At 34.7% G+C, this 13,161-nt stretch overlaps 7 protein-coding genes and 9 long non-coding RNA genes across 16 annotated transcripts; 7 read left to right on the top strand and 9 right to left on the bottom strand.

The window, feature by feature from the left end:
• Positions 1-61: 61 nt before the first annotated feature.
• Positions 62-2,975, top strand: SPOM_SPNCRNA.1408. Its single transcript, NR_150288.1, has one exon. It is a non-coding gene; the product is annotated as a non-coding RNA (long non-coding RNA).
• Positions 126-2,622, bottom strand: fol1 (dihydropteroate synthase). The gene has a single exon (NM_001021327.3). It carries the CDS (start codon positions 2,578-2,580, stop codon positions 379-381), a length of 2,202 nt encoding a protein of 733 aa, NP_595420.2. The 5' UTR covers positions 2,581-2,622; the 3' UTR covers positions 126-378.
• A 380-nt stretch (positions 2,976-3,355) lies between the features above and the next one.
• Positions 3,356-5,062, top strand: cdc27 (DNA polymerase delta subunit Cdc27). Its single transcript, NM_001021326.3, has 6 exons — positions 3,356-3,456; positions 3,506-3,561; positions 3,618-3,784; positions 3,839-3,906; positions 3,963-4,070; positions 4,145-5,062. Exons 1-6 carry the CDS (start codon positions 3,403-3,405, stop codon positions 4,808-4,810), a joined length of 1,119 nt encoding a protein of 372 aa, NP_595419.1. The 5' UTR covers positions 3,356-3,402; the 3' UTR covers positions 4,811-5,062.
• On the bottom strand, positions 3,638-4,665 carry SPOM_SPNCRNA.5004. The gene has a single exon (NR_194360.1). It is a non-coding gene; the product is annotated as a non-coding RNA (long non-coding RNA).
• A 121-nt stretch (positions 5,063-5,183) lies between the features above and the next one.
• Positions 5,184-7,412, top strand: esf1 (pre-rRNA processing protein Esf1). Its single transcript, NM_001021325.3, has one exon. The coding sequence runs from the start codon at positions 5,210-5,212 to the stop codon at positions 7,256-7,258; it is 2,049 nt and encodes a 682-aa protein (NP_595418.1). The 5' UTR covers positions 5,184-5,209; the 3' UTR covers positions 7,259-7,412.
• On the bottom strand, positions 5,212-6,081 carry SPOM_SPNCRNA.5003. The gene has a single exon (NR_194359.1). It is a non-coding gene; the product is annotated as a non-coding RNA (long non-coding RNA).
• Positions 6,440-7,098, bottom strand: SPOM_SPNCRNA.5002. The gene has a single exon (NR_194358.1). It is a non-coding gene; the product is annotated as a non-coding RNA (long non-coding RNA).
• Positions 7,413-7,653: 241 nt separating the features above from the next.
• Positions 7,654-8,416, bottom strand: cho1 (putative phosphatidyl-N-methylethanolamine N-methyltransferase). Its single transcript, NM_001021324.3, has 2 exons — positions 7,829-8,416; positions 7,654-7,773 (listed from the first exon to the last, which is right to left on the bottom strand). Exons 1-2 carry the CDS (start codon positions 8,356-8,358, stop codon positions 7,713-7,715), a joined length of 591 nt encoding a protein of 196 aa, NP_595417.2. The 5' UTR covers positions 8,359-8,416; the 3' UTR covers positions 7,654-7,712.
• SPOM_SPNCRNA.5001 lies at positions 7,812-8,185 on the top strand. The gene has a single exon (NR_194357.1). It is a non-coding gene; the product is annotated as a non-coding RNA (long non-coding RNA).
• Positions 8,417-8,430: 14 nt separating the features above from the next.
• On the top strand, positions 8,431-9,025 carry SPOM_SPNCRNA.4999. Its single transcript, NR_194355.1, has one exon. It is a non-coding gene; the product is annotated as a non-coding RNA (long non-coding RNA).
• On the bottom strand, positions 8,568-8,793 carry SPOM_SPNCRNA.5000. The gene has a single exon (NR_194356.1). It is a non-coding gene; the product is annotated as a non-coding RNA (long non-coding RNA).
• A 319-nt stretch (positions 9,026-9,344) lies between the features above and the next one.
• On the top strand, positions 9,345-10,289 carry coq7 (ubiquinone biosynthesis protein Coq7). The gene has a single exon (NM_001021323.3). The coding sequence runs from the start codon at positions 9,505-9,507 to the stop codon at positions 10,153-10,155; it is 651 nt and encodes a 216-aa protein (NP_595416.1). The 5' UTR covers positions 9,345-9,504; the 3' UTR covers positions 10,156-10,289.
• On the bottom strand, positions 10,278-11,271 carry rpb4 (DNA-directed RNA polymerase II complex subunit Rpb4). The gene is made up of 4 exons (NM_001021322.3): positions 11,067-11,271; positions 10,923-11,028; positions 10,800-10,877; positions 10,278-10,725 (listed from the first exon to the last, which is right to left on the bottom strand). Exons 1-4 carry the CDS (start codon positions 11,116-11,118, stop codon positions 10,554-10,556), a joined length of 408 nt encoding a protein of 135 aa, NP_595415.1. The 5' UTR covers positions 11,119-11,271; the 3' UTR covers positions 10,278-10,553.
• A 577-nt stretch (positions 11,272-11,848) lies between these two features.
• gtr1 (Gtr1/RagA G protein Gtr1) lies at positions 11,849-13,158 on the top strand. The gene has a single exon (NM_001021321.3). It carries the CDS (start codon positions 12,076-12,078, stop codon positions 13,000-13,002), a length of 927 nt encoding a protein of 308 aa, NP_595414.1. The 5' UTR covers positions 11,849-12,075; the 3' UTR covers positions 13,003-13,158.
• On the bottom strand, positions 12,079-12,528 carry SPOM_SPNCRNA.4998. Its single transcript, NR_194354.1, has one exon. It is a non-coding gene; the product is annotated as a non-coding RNA (long non-coding RNA).
• SPOM_SPNCRNA.4997 lies at positions 12,679-12,957 on the bottom strand. The gene has a single exon (NR_194353.1). It is a non-coding gene; the product is annotated as a non-coding RNA (long non-coding RNA).
• Positions 13,159-13,161: the final 3 nt, after the last annotated feature.

Genomic DNA, 13,161 nt, shown 5'->3' with positions numbered 1-13,161 from the left:
TTTTGGTACAACTATTCATTATATCTAAAAAATTTACAATTGCATCTGCAAGTGCGTGTATAATTGCCACAGTTATTTTCTCTTCTCTTACAAACATAATCCTCGTTAACTAAAATTACAATATGTGATGATATAATGAAACTAATTTTATTCAACCTGTGAATATTAGATATCCAATTCAAAATTAAATTGTTAACAATATCCGTGAACATTGTCAGAAAATGATACTACATTGGTTATTGATAAATTCTCGGGTCTACAACGACGAAAGATAACCCGTTGGATTTGATTTATTAAACATAACCAACTTCTTACGTTAACTGTTGTTTTACAAAGTTTTCAAAATTATATTAAACTTGGAATTTTAGAACAAAGCAATTAAGGTACGTAACGTATAGCATTAGCCATACCAACGACTTTAGACATTTCTTTAGTGTCATGTACACGTACAATACTTACTCCTTGTAAAACACTAGCTGTAACACAAGCTGAAGTACCCCATATACGGTCTTTGGGGCTAGCGTCTCCAGTAAAGTAACCAGTAAACCCTTTACGGCTTGGACCCGAAAGCCAATGCATATCTTTAAACTGCGGTTTTTTCATCAGTTCATGAAGTCTTCCTAATAAACCGGCACTTTGTTTAGGTGTTTTTGCAAATCCAAAGCCAGGATCCAGTATAATATTGTATCGATGAACGCCGGACTGAACCGCAGCTTCCACGCGAGACGACAACTCGACAGCAACTTCTTCAACGATATCTTTTTCATATATTGAAAGTGCTTTCATAGTTTCTGGTGTCCCTCTCATATGCATAATACAAATGGGCACCTGTAAACTTGCAGCTAATGGTAACATTTTCTCATCACCCATCCCTCCAGTCACATCATTAATAATATTAGCACCTGCCTCAATGGCTAGTTTTGCAACTTTTGAATAATAAGTATCGATACTGATGGGTACTGTAATCCCTGAGCTTCGAAGTAAACTAATCATAGGTATTACTCTTCTGAGTTCTTCCTCAACAGACACGGGATCAGCTCCAGGTTTAGTAGACTGCCCACCTATATCTAGGATAGAAGCACCATCTCCAACCATACTTTTTGCTTTTTCAAGGATATTATTCTGCGAGACTTTACCACCATCAGAAAACGAGTCGGGGGTCACGTTCAAAATTCCCATTGTTAAGGCGCCATTAATGATTTTTTTGTTGTCAAAAGATGAGTACAATCTTATTCCTTGTGAAGGCAATTTATCAAGAGCTTCTTGTAAGGGCTGATGGGTATAAGGGTGTACTAAGTCTGGGCTCAAGGCCAGCAATGGACGTAAAACAAACTCACGTTCTTGCAGCCCTAAATGGGGAATAGTCAAAACTTCTGATTCATAAACACAATCTTCGTACAAGACAATATCGAGATCTATACACCTTGGTCCTTTTAAAATTGTTTTGATTCGACCCATTTCTTGTTCAATGGATTGACAAGCTCTTAAAAGATTGATAGGCGACATTCTGGTTTCAATTTTGCAAACACCGTTCAAAAAAGAAGGTTGGTCTTTATAATACATCGGCTCTGTTTCGTACAAAGGGGAAACATCCAACACACGAATACCCTCTATTTTATGCAACATAGATAATGCTGTTTGGATTTGCTCAAATTTGTCACCAATATTTGAACCAAAAGACAAATAAGCAATTTTGTTCTTAGTGGATTCGTATTTATGCAGAGACTCTTGTAAAAAGTACGACCGTGTTCGATAAATTTGCACCGCAGAAGCATTGGCGAATGTGATAGCACTAGGTTTCTCAGCTTTAATGCTTATATCGTCTAGATTCTTTGTAAAACAAAGATACTTTGAAAGATTGACAACCAAAGCTTCTATAGTCAGGAAAGCAGATTGTTCGACATATTCGGCGATTGCGCGCGCGATCTCTAAAGCTTCGACCTCCGTATTTGCAAATGATATATTTAAGCAAACTCTTTGCTTCTCTTGTCGTTCAAATGCGTGAATTCCTAATATCGTAGCTAACTCCAAATCCGAGAATTCAATACGATCTACAAAGTTACTGGTAGAATTGCGTTCGCGCTCAGCATAATAGTGCAATCCATTTTTAGACCTTAAAACACATTTGGGTAAAGTAAGCTTAATAGAAACATGCGAGGTATCAATAACGTCTTCAAAACATAAACTTGCAATTTTATTGACCAAATCTTTAGGGGTTGTAAAAAAAGACCCTTCAATTTCTTTTCGTAATAGCTTAGAAGCTATACCGTAATGAATCGTTGATTTTAACTCGTCTTTTTCTCCAGCTAACTGAACATTGTTTCTCATATATACATCAATTTGCACTGGCTGAGGTTCCTTTCTTTTCCATTGGTCTTGACCCACTACAGCAAATGTGTTAAGATTTTCAACTACGACAGTGTCATGTATCAAGTCCATTTGTCTAGTAGGATGTCGTAGAGATGAGAAGCGGAGTTGTCTGGGGATAGTGCTGACTATTCTAGGTATTTTGGCAAAACCATGGAGAGAATTATTTCTAATGAATGGATAGATTCCCCAAAGGTTTACTAAACTTTTCATGAGAGTTTAAAGAATTGATTATCTATATTGGAAGTATTTGCTGAAGCGACCAACACCATGATAAGTAAGAATAAGCAATACCTACGGTATCCTGATGTCAATTATCTAAAATGAAGGCATATGGGATAAAGAATTGTAGCATTATTTGACTGTTATTAAATTTAATTCATTATTGAATACAGCTGGGAATATGTATATACTCTGATCATTTCTATGGAGCATAGAGCGATACTGAGAAATAATATTATAAGAGATTTGTCAGATGACTACATTAATGTGCTACAAATCATTATACCCGAAAATAGAAATAAGGGAGAATCAAGTTTGATTAAATATAAAACATTCCAACAACTTTGTGAAACTCAACCTTACGCTATCAGCTTAAAAGCAGAAGGAAATTAGTAGAGAAAAAAAATCAAATTGCCATGTTCAAAATTAATAAAATTTGAAAAACATTCTACTAAAAAATGCCGTAAATTACTAAATCAATTTCTGTCAGCGTTGATGAAGTAACTTCCCATTCAATTTTAAATCTTTCATTAGCATACTTCTATGAACTGGATAGCAGCAGTAATTGAACATGCGATGTCAATATTTAGATTTTAAATATTTTACATATTGTAAATGTAGTTAAGCATGTATACTCCATTAATGAAAATGTAATCTTTCATACATATTTCGTCTGCGCTGGCTTCAGTACTTAGCCTACCTTAGGATTGTTCCCACTAATTTTCAATTTCGTTGATTTTACACACTGCTTCTTATTCTCGTAAATACCACTTTCCTAAGGAATACTTAGCGGAAAAAGAAATTTCTAAAAAAATGGAGGAATGGAGAAACTTCTTAGATATTAAAGTTATCAATGAATCTTCACTTGTAAGATATGAAATTTCAACAAGAATTTGAATGTCTAACTGTATAAAAGGTAACTGTAGATAATTTAAGTCTGCAATTGGATATATCCAGTGAAAAAGCACAAGAGTAAGGAACAATACGCATTATTTTTTATTTTTATTATTAATAATTCATACTTTCAGATATCTTAATATGTTTTATCAAGGCAACGATTTTTTGTATCCTATATACCTTATTCATGGACAACCTATAGATGATGAAATTAATTTGGAAATTGACGAGGAATCTCAACCTATATCTAATTTTCCTGTTTTGCAATACATTTTGTGTGATAAGTCTTCTCTACAAGGTTTGTTATTGTCAATTCCGATCATTCGATAGCAGATTCGCTAACTATTTGTAGAGAAACAAAGTAGATTGAAAAGTGGGTATAAAACTGTTATATTTGCTCTTTCATCTGCTCCATTAAGTGTAAGTATTCGATAAGCTGTATTTTATATTGTTACAAACTAATTGATTTAATTAAGGATTTTGACGAATTATTACCTGCAGTATATGAAATAAGAGAGAAAGATGTTTTATACAAAAAAGAAGATGCTGATAAGTATGGATTTATTTTCAATGAAAATTCCGTGGTAAGTAATTTATATCACAACAATCGTTGTTTGACATTCGATCCTTCCGTCTTCGGAAGACTAACTTATTGTAGCCTCGTGTTTTGAAAAAGGCACCTTCAACTCATTCCCCCCAATTATCTGTTCCCTCAAAGACATCGACAATCGATAAGACTGACACACGTAGTACAGAAAAGACTAAAGGGAAAGATATTTTCAGTAATGCAAGGAACCAAAAGGGAAACTCATCTCGTAAAAATAAAAAAGCTCCTCTTGAAAATCATAAAGAAAAGGAGCCTCTCTTGCCAAAGGAGGAGAAGTTGTCTGAGCAAGCAAAGAGAGAGCGCGATGATCTGAAAAATATTATGCAGCTAGAAGATGAATCAGTATCTACCACTAGCGTTCACGATTCTGAAGATGATAATTTAGATTCTAATAATTTCCAATTGGAAATTGGTACCGAAGCAAAATCTGCTGCACCTGACGAACCTCAGGAAATTATCAAATCCGTATCCGGTGGAAAGAGACGTGGGAAAAGAAAAGTTAAAAAGTACGCGACAACGAAAGATGAAGAAGGATTCTTGGTTACTAAGGAAGAAGAAGTCTGGGAATCATTTTCTGAAGATGAAAACATCTCAACTGGTACTTCAAATGTTGTTAGAAACAAACCGACTACTGTAAACATTGCAACTAAGAAGAAGAATACTGCACAAAGTAAACCACAACAAAAGTCTATTATGTCCTTTTTTGGAAAGAAATAAGTTACTATTCATTTTCGATAGTATTAAAACATGTGTTCACGAAGTCCCTTCAATTCTCATGCAAGCTATTATCAGGAGTTTTATTCATATAGAAAAACTGTTAATGTTAGTACAACCTTTAATCCTAATCTACTGTTTTTAGTTTTGTTTACACTATTCACAACCAACTATGTAAGTCTAAGAGAAGTCGAAATCAATTATCAATACATCTTTTAATTTTAAATATCATAAATAAATATGTTTCCTCAAAGCATAGAAGAATCGATTCTTTTTTTTATTAGAAGTATTAAATACTCCATACATTAATGAACCACAATGCGTTAATGTGCGTTAACTACAACACATAATTTGAAAGTTGAACTTCATATTTAGTCAAAGCCTTGTATATTGGAAGTAGTCATGGGCAAAAAGCAGACGAAGCCTATTAATGCTAAATCAAGGAGTGAAAGCAACGTAGTTGCGGATCCTAGATTTCAATCAGTTCACTCTGATCCTAGATTTTCTAGACTTAAACGTGGCAATTTTAAAGTAAAAGTTGATGAGCGGTTTAAATCTCTCAAGGAGGATAAGGACTTTAAAACTACTGCCAGTGTTGATCGATATGGCCGTCCTCTCAACCAAGATAAGGCTACTAAAGAGATTGATAGACTGTATGAACTGGAAAATGAAGGGTCGTCCAGTTCGTCTGAATCATCGGAAATTACTGACAACGAAGAAGTCGCTTCAGCGTCTTCGAAATCCACAAAATCGGAAGAATTAACCGATGAGGAGTCCGAAGATGAGGAAGTATATGATCCAGCTCGTGGTGAGGGAATTATTAGTACTTCGGAAAGTAGCGATGAAAGCGACGCTGAAAGTGAAACTGAAGCTCAACCGGAGATATCCGAATTAGCTGGAATCGAGCCAGAAGAGAATATTCCTCGTGGTTCAGAAACTAACCGTCTTGCTGTAGTAAACATGGATTGGGATAATCTTCAAGCAGTTGATCTTTTTGTTGCTCTTTCTTCTTTTTGTCCTCCTGGTGGGAAGTTACTGAAAGTGTCGATTTATCCCAGTGAATTTGGAAAATCCAGAATGGCTGCGGAACATGTTCAGGGTCCTCCACGTGATATATTTACTCCAGCTGACAATCAACCTTCTAGCGCCGAATTGCATGAGGCTCAAAAATTTGGTTTTGATAACAATGAGTCTGATCAAGATGAGGAAGATGCTTTAATAGAGGAGGATTTAGGCAACGAGTTTGATATGGTAAAATTACGCCAGTATCAATTAGAAAGGCTTCGTTACTATTACGCAGTAGTGGAATGTGATAGTGTAAGAACGGCAAAGGTTATATACGAAACTTGTGATGGCGCTGAGTATGAAACTAGCGCTAATATTTACGATTTAAGATTCATTCCAGATGATGTTACATTTGACGACGATGAATCTCGCGAAGTATGTACTAAAGCGCCCGAAAAATATGAGCCGAGAGATTTTGTCACCGATGCATTGCAACATTCAAAAGTTAAACTTTCGTGGGATGCTGAGGATCCACACAGAAAGGATTTAATTAAAAAGGCTTTTACTTCTCAGGATATTGAAGATTTAGACTTTAGCGCTTACATTGCCTCAAGTGAATCTGAAGATGAGGATGTAGATGTTATTCGTTCTCGTTACCAAAAGTTATTAAGTGGTGATGCTGATGACTTCCAAGCGAATAGTAACCCTTTTGAGGATGATGACAAACTTGAAGGCGCCAATGGTGAGATGGAGGTTACTTTTACTTCAGGTTTTGATGTTGATAACAATGCGAACTCTTCGGAAAAAGATGAAACCACTATTGAAAAATACAAGCGTAAGGCCGCTGAAAGAAAACAAAGACGGAAAGAATTGAGACAGCTTAAGAAAACAAAAGACGATGAAGGTGAAGGATCCGACGTTGATCTTGGTTTTGATGATCCATTCTTTAAGGACAAGGATGCTAGTCGTAACAATAAGAAAAACAAAAAGGGCAAGCATACTCAAATTGAAGATCCTACGGCCGCGTCTAAAGAAGAACTGGAAAACCTTGTTCGTGAAGATGAAAACGATTCTGAGCAGCTCGATCATTTTGACATGAAGAGTATACTGAAGGCTGAAAAGTTTAAGAAGAATCGCAAGCTTAAGAAAAAAGCCTCCAATTTGGAAGGCTTGCAGGAAGGATTCGAAGCTGATGTCAGTGACCCACGTTTTGCTGCTCTATATACTAACCATAATTTTGCACTTGATCCAACAAATCCTCATTTCAAACGTACTAAAACGGTGGAAAAAATTATGGACGAAAGTCGTAAAAGACGCTCAAATCAATTGGAACAAACACAAGACGGTAAGCCTGAGCTTAAAATCAAAAAGCGTAAAGCTGAAAAAGGAGATCAACGTCAAGAACTTGATCGCATTGTCAAATCTATTAAACGTTCTGGAAAATAAATTAGAAATTGTACTCTGTTTTTCCTCTTGAACGATTGGATTTATAGAGTTTGATTTTGTACATATAAATTGGTCAAAACGGGGTTTTTTTGGTTTGCTAATATATTTGTTTTGAATTTTATTTGATTTTAGAATGAAAGCACGTTAATTTACATGGTGTAAAATATTAGATTATTTTTTACATAAGTATGAATATAAAAATATCGGATCATGGTGTTGAGACCGCGATCAACACACTTAAATAATTTGAAAAAAAAAGCGTTAAACTATGCATAATTATACAGACGTTGAAGTCGTCAAAGTACATAGGGCAAAATCGGTTAAAGGAGGAGCGTTAGTAAAGGTAAGGACTAGTCATGAACAGAACATTCCATTTAAAATTGTTCCTTTTTTTTTTTTTTTTATAAAAAACTCTAATGAAGCTTTAACTTATGGCCACTTCAAATCAGCTGCTTCACTCGGATTTTTTAGCTTGCTTGCTATCACGAGCAGCGTAAATTTTAGCAGTAAAAGGTCTATTAATGGTTAGAGTAAAGAAAAATTTAAAAATTTAAACAGTTGGCAACTTACTCTTCAAATTTCAAAGCTATTCTATAAACGAAAAAGACTTCCAAAGTTAAAAGGAGGCCAGCAACTTTTCCATAACGCAGAGCTGTAGAAAGGAAACAAAGAGTAGAACCGTTGTACATTGGGTTATCGTTGACATTAAATGGGAAACCAGAAACACGCTCTGGAAGCAGAAATCCAAAGTAATCACCAAGATATGTACCAACAAGTCCTAGCTTATACATACTCGATAAGACAAGGACGCTGCCAAAACAAAAAATGAGCTTAGCTATACCCTGCACAAGAGGGTTCATGAAGATACCTAGCGTAGGTTGTTGTTTTAAAGCATTCTGATAAATTAAGTCACGAACTATTCCGGCAACAAAAATACAAGCTGCTAGCATGTAACAGGCCTTCTTAGAGTCGCCATTTGCCAATTTGGTCAAAGTCTTATGATTGTATTCTGAACGTGCAGCAATATTCCATAGCAGAGGGTTCAAAGCAATAGATACAGCACAAATTAAAAAAGAATTATTGATTTCAAAAATGGCCATGTTTAGCGAAAAATATGCTTTTATAAAAGGTTGATATAAATACGAAGTTGGTTTGGGGTAAAGAATCAAGCTCATTCAAACGACGTCTTTGATACAACGGAATTTAACGATATTGCTATTTTATAAAATAATGAGAGAAGGCCTGAAAAACATAAGTACTCATTTGTGTTTAAAAGATTAAATTAGAAAAAGGAAAGAAATGATTGATTTCGCATATTTCAAATTGTAAATTTTCGATGGGGGAGGTGGGTGTGGTTCTGGAGCTTTTTTTCTATAACAAAGAAAATTAATCCATAATGCCAAATTACATTCTTGAATTATTAAGCAAGTCAAAAATTAATTGTGATGGGGTGTCTTTGAGTCTCTACTTGTACTTGTTATATCAGTAATACTGGAAATTTGTATATCTTCGGATTCCCCTTCGGTTGAACTAGTAATTAATTTAAAGTTTTTTAAGCGAAAATACAATGTTGAGTTGAATTGGTTGGAAAAAAGATAGGAAATTGGAGTTTACTTTAAAACTGCAGCTTAAATATGTTTTTTTTTTTTATTGTTTATAAGAAGCATTTTATTATTGAACTTCTATATCCGTCAAGATTGACGAACACTATGAAACTGTAGCAAAGCCATTTAGCTAAGGAAAAAAATGATACATTGCTTCTTTCCTGAAATTACGCCACTGTTTATTGAATCTCTTAGTTTAAAAACTAAGTATGTATTTTTCATTTTGACTTAAAAATAAAGTTGAAGCAACTGGTATTCACTGCGTTAATCAAGCAAAAGAATAAACGACAAGTTTATCGAATATTTTATTCCATAAAAATAGAGTGAACATCAAATCACTTAAATTTAATTCCTTCTTAACTTAACCATCTAGCTTGAATTTTGCAGATTTGTTCAGAGATTGATATGAAATACACCTCAAGCCTAACGTGTTACTCAACTAAGCATTTCCGCCTAAAACGTTCGGTTTGGTAGAGAACTTCACATTCTAATCCTCCACACCCAATCAACATCATAGTCTCTTTCGTCGAATATTTCAATCTATTAGTGAATTAGAAATATTGGTTTATTGTTGATTAGTAAAATTTCGTTTTGAAAATTGATAACTCTGTGTAATTTCAGGCCTTTTTACCATTACAAAAGATGTTGTCACGTAGACAGTTAATACCCATTGCTACCAAGTCGGTTTCTCCTTTTCTTCGCTCCTCTATAACATGCCGTAGAATTTCGATGGGCCGTAAAGAACTGAGCGAGAAAGACTCAAATATTTTGGACAGCGTCATTCGTGTCGATCAAGCAGGTGAATTAGGCGCTAATCAAATTTACAAAGGTCAGCACTTTATCCTTCAATTTACCGATCCCAAAGTCGCACCTACCATTCAGCATATGTGGGATCAAGAAAAGTACCATCTCGCAACATTTGATAATTATGTCTTAAAGAATAGAGTCCGTCCTACCTTTTTACGTCCTTTCTGGGACATCGCTGGATTTGCGTTGGGAGCAGGAACTGCTTTGCTTGGAACCAAAGCAGCTATGGCTTGTACAGAGGCAGTAGAAACGGTAATTGGCGGACACTATAACGACCAACTACGTGAAACGGCTCATTTGGAAAATAAAGCTCCAGAATTTAAAGAGATTCGTAGCCATTTGGCAGAGTTTCGAGATGACGAGCTAGAGCATTTGAACACTGCAGTCGAAGGTTGGAACGCAAAGGAAGCTCCAGCTCATGCATTGCTTACCAATGCCATTCAAATGGGTTGCAAAGCGGCTATCTGGATGTGTAAACGATTTTAAATACTTCAAGTTTTCCTGCCTCAAACTCAACTTGCTAGTCCTTTATGAAGCAAAGAACGCCCATTTGATTCAAAATGTTTAGTTTTTCTTGCTTCACAATAGTATGATCCTTGTTAAAACTTACTTAATCTAATTAATACATTTTATCTAAATTCCTTTTCGCGTGTATTCAGTGTTTGTATTATATTTTTTTAATAGACTAATTAAGAAGTGTATGGTGCATAAAAAAACATAGATTTTGTTAAAAAAAGTTTTATGACCCCTCATAAATTATGGAATAATAATGACAAAAACGTCGTATTATAAATCCTGATATAGCTAATAGTTTATAAGACCGGAAACCTTTTAAGTTTTCATAATTGACAATAAACAGACTTGCCTGAGATCTATTTATTGCATTAATCTTGAAATTTACGCAAAGTGGAAAGCTCATCCAAGATGCCTTGAAGATTTTGGTCATCAATTTTATTCGCGAGACTAGGAATCAAGGTCCTAGCCTCTTCAGCGTCTTCGCAGCAGAGTGTTCCCAATTGTGCACGTTCAAATTTATGGAATCGATTACCAAGAATTCTATGAGGTTAGTCAAATATTTGCATACGGCTATTTTCCTCTAAAATTCTATTCAATTCTTTGAAATTATGTACCTTTCACATGCATAAGTGGCTTCAGCCGTTTTAAACCGAGCAAAAACATTGAAGTAAGCTACTGTTTTTTTCATCACACTATCCTAGTTAATTAAAAAAGAATATGCATACAATAAGACATACTCAGTCATTGGAATCTCACCATTAGTTTCGCGTGCTCGTTGTGCCAGAACTGTTTCAATAAGGATTTTGGCCTCTGAAACCGTCAACATATCCTCATTCTCAAACTCTTTTTATATTAGCAACAGAATAAAATTCAAATCCAACCTGGACCAAGTTTTAATTGTGCAGCATCTTCCTCAAAAATAGCCCTCGGCATTATGAATAGATGCTCGCAAACACTCTCTTCAGAATGTTGTTTTTTCTTTTTATCTAATTAAATCAATAACTATTATACAAATGTATTCCCAAAAATAATGTCAGAATGCTCTTTATGCACAACAACCAGCTTTCTTGCTGTTGCTTCGTGTCTAAAAATCGCGTCCTTGATTGCAGCATTTCTATAGCCGCTGCTAATAATAACGATATTTTATATTTATCTTAAAACTAAATAACGATTGTTCTTAATAACATTATGAATTTACCGAGATGTACGGAGATGTCTAAGAAAAATTTATTTTATTGATATTTCTTAATCATTTGTCTAGCTTAACGACGCCAGGGTTTTGGAGTATTTTCTCGTTAAAACCAAAGAGCTTTCTATTAAAATTATTCTCAAGTCTTTGCTTTAGAGACTTCGTATAGCTAAACGTTAATGCGCCTTAAAAACCTCAGATATGAGGATTCTTCTACTAATTTCGTTATATTCATTTGAAAATACGTTACATTCTTTTAAAGGGGTTATTTCTATTTTTACTGTGCTTAATTCTGAGATGAACCATTCGTTCTTGATTTATATGTTTGTTTTTTATAAATTTGTAAATTTATTTTTATTTTAATTTTAATTCTCACAATTTGACTTTGAATTTGATTTTTAATATGTAGGTTAAGGAAAACAGACTTCGTAACTTTACGATGTAATCGACTGAAGTGCATGTCGTTGTACCACTAATCAACTTAAACTTTTCTGTCTGCGGGATATTATAGAATCTTTTCGCATTCCTTTACCTACATTTCTCCCTTTCTTATTTTTTTACTTTTTCTTTGCTTGTGATTTTAAAAAAGAACGCATAAAAACACGAATTCACTCACAATTGCAGTGACAGCTGTTTTGTAGAATTTTATAAACTAATTGCTTTACCCTTAATCTCAAGATAGTTCTGTTATTCTAGAAAAAATGAGAAAAAAAGTCCTGTTAATGGGCCGCAGTGGCAGCGGCAAAAGTTCAATGAGAAGCATAGTTTTTAGCAATTATGTTGCCAAGGACACGAGAAGGCTAGGTGCTACAATTGATATTGAACATTCGCATGTAAGGTTCTTGGGAAATTTAGTTTTGAACCTATGGGATTGCGGTGGACAGGAGGCGTTCATGGAAAACTATTTATCTGCCCAGCGTGATCACATATTCAGAAACGTTCAAGTACTTATCTATGTTTTCGATGTTGAGTCAAGAGAATTTGAAAGAGATTTAGTAACTTTTCGTAATTGTCTAGAAGCAACAGTGGCCAATAGTCCCCAAGCTCGTGTATTTTGTTTAATACACAAGATGGATTTAGTTCAGGAAGATCTACGTGATTTAGTTTTTGAGGAACGTAAGGCAATTTTGTTAGAAACAAGTAAGGATCTTGAAACCACTTGTTTAGCTACTTCTATTTGGGATGAAACATTATTCAAAGCATGGTCTGCTATTGTCTATACTTTGATTCCTAATACGCCTACTTTGGAATCGCATCTCCGGGAATTTGCCAAAGCTGCTGAGGCTGCTGAGGTAATATTATTTGAAAGAACAACATTTTTGGTTATTTCTTCTTATTCTTCTGAGTCCAATCCTGCCACTGATGCTCACAGGTTCGAAAAAATTAGCAATATTGTTAAGCAATTTAAACTCAGTTGTAGCAAAATGCAAGCTCAATTTACTACTTTTGAGCTTCGTGGTGGTAATTTCTCTGCATTCATTGTTCCATATACTGAGGACACATACATATTGGTGGTCATTGCTGATCCAGAAATCGAATCAGCAGTAACCCTTATGAACATTCAAAGTGCTCGACGATTTATAGAAGCTTCAAAGAGCGCTTCGGACGGTATTCAACTGCAACCTTAATTTTCCGTTTGATAGATCCATCAATCTTGTTCTTTTTTCTTTGATAATCGTAAAAAATGTGGATCTAATGTATTTTACTCTTGTTGCTGTAATTACCTAGCCTCTTAGTTTTAGTCTTTAAAAAATAATATTCTTTATCAACTAGTTGAAATCTTTTTC

Source organism: Schizosaccharomyces pombe (genome assembly GCF_000002945.2).
Source record: "Schizosaccharomyces pombe strain 972h- genome assembly, chromosome: II".
Classification (NCBI taxonomy): Eukaryota; Fungi; Ascomycota; class Schizosaccharomycetes; order Schizosaccharomycetales; family Schizosaccharomycetaceae; genus Schizosaccharomyces; species Schizosaccharomyces pombe.
This window is presented reverse-complemented; position numbering and strand designations above follow the sequence as displayed.

Coding starts and splice junctions, on each gene's coding strand:
- coq7 (NM_001021323.3), top strand. CDS start 9,505: ATGTTGTCACGTAGACAGTTAATACCCATTGCTACCAAGTCGGTTTCT.
- gtr1 (NM_001021321.3), top strand. CDS start 12,076: ATGAGAAAAAAAGTCCTGTTAATGGGCCGCAGTGGCAGCGGCAAAAGT.
- cdc27 (NM_001021326.3), top strand. CDS start 3,403: ATGGAGGAATGGAGAAACTTCTTAGATATTAAAGTTATCAATGAATCT. Junction 3,785..3,838: donor TGATAAGTCTTCTCTACAAG/GTTTGTTATTGT, acceptor AACTATTTGTAG/AGAAACAAAGTAGATTGAAA. Junction 4,071..4,144: donor TTTTCAATGAAAATTCCGTG/GTAAGTAATTTA, acceptor AACTTATTGTAG/CCTCGTGTTTTGAAAAAGGC.
- rpb4 (NM_001021322.3), bottom strand. CDS start 11,118: ATGCCGAGGGCTATTTTTGAGGAAGATGCTGCACAATTAAAACTTGGT. Junction 10,878..10,922: donor GGTGAGATTCCAATGACTGA/GTATGTCTTATT, acceptor TAACTAGGATAG/TGTGATGAAAAAAACAGTAG. Junction 10,726..10,799: donor GCCACTTATGCATGTGAAAG/GTACATAATTTC, acceptor CTAACCTCATAG/AATTCTTGGTAATCGATTCC.
- esf1 (NM_001021325.3), top strand. CDS start 5,210: ATGGGCAAAAAGCAGACGAAGCCTATTAATGCTAAATCAAGGAGTGAA.
- fol1 (NM_001021327.3), bottom strand. CDS start 2,580: ATGAAAAGTTTAGTAAACCTTTGGGGAATCTATCCATTCATTAGAAAT.
- cho1 (NM_001021324.3), bottom strand. CDS start 8,358: ATGGCCATTTTTGAAATCAATAATTCTTTTTTAATTTGTGCTGTATCT. Junction 7,774..7,828: donor ATAGCTTTGAAATTTGAAGA/GTAAGTTGCCAA, acceptor AACCATTAATAG/ACCTTTTACTGCTAAAATTT.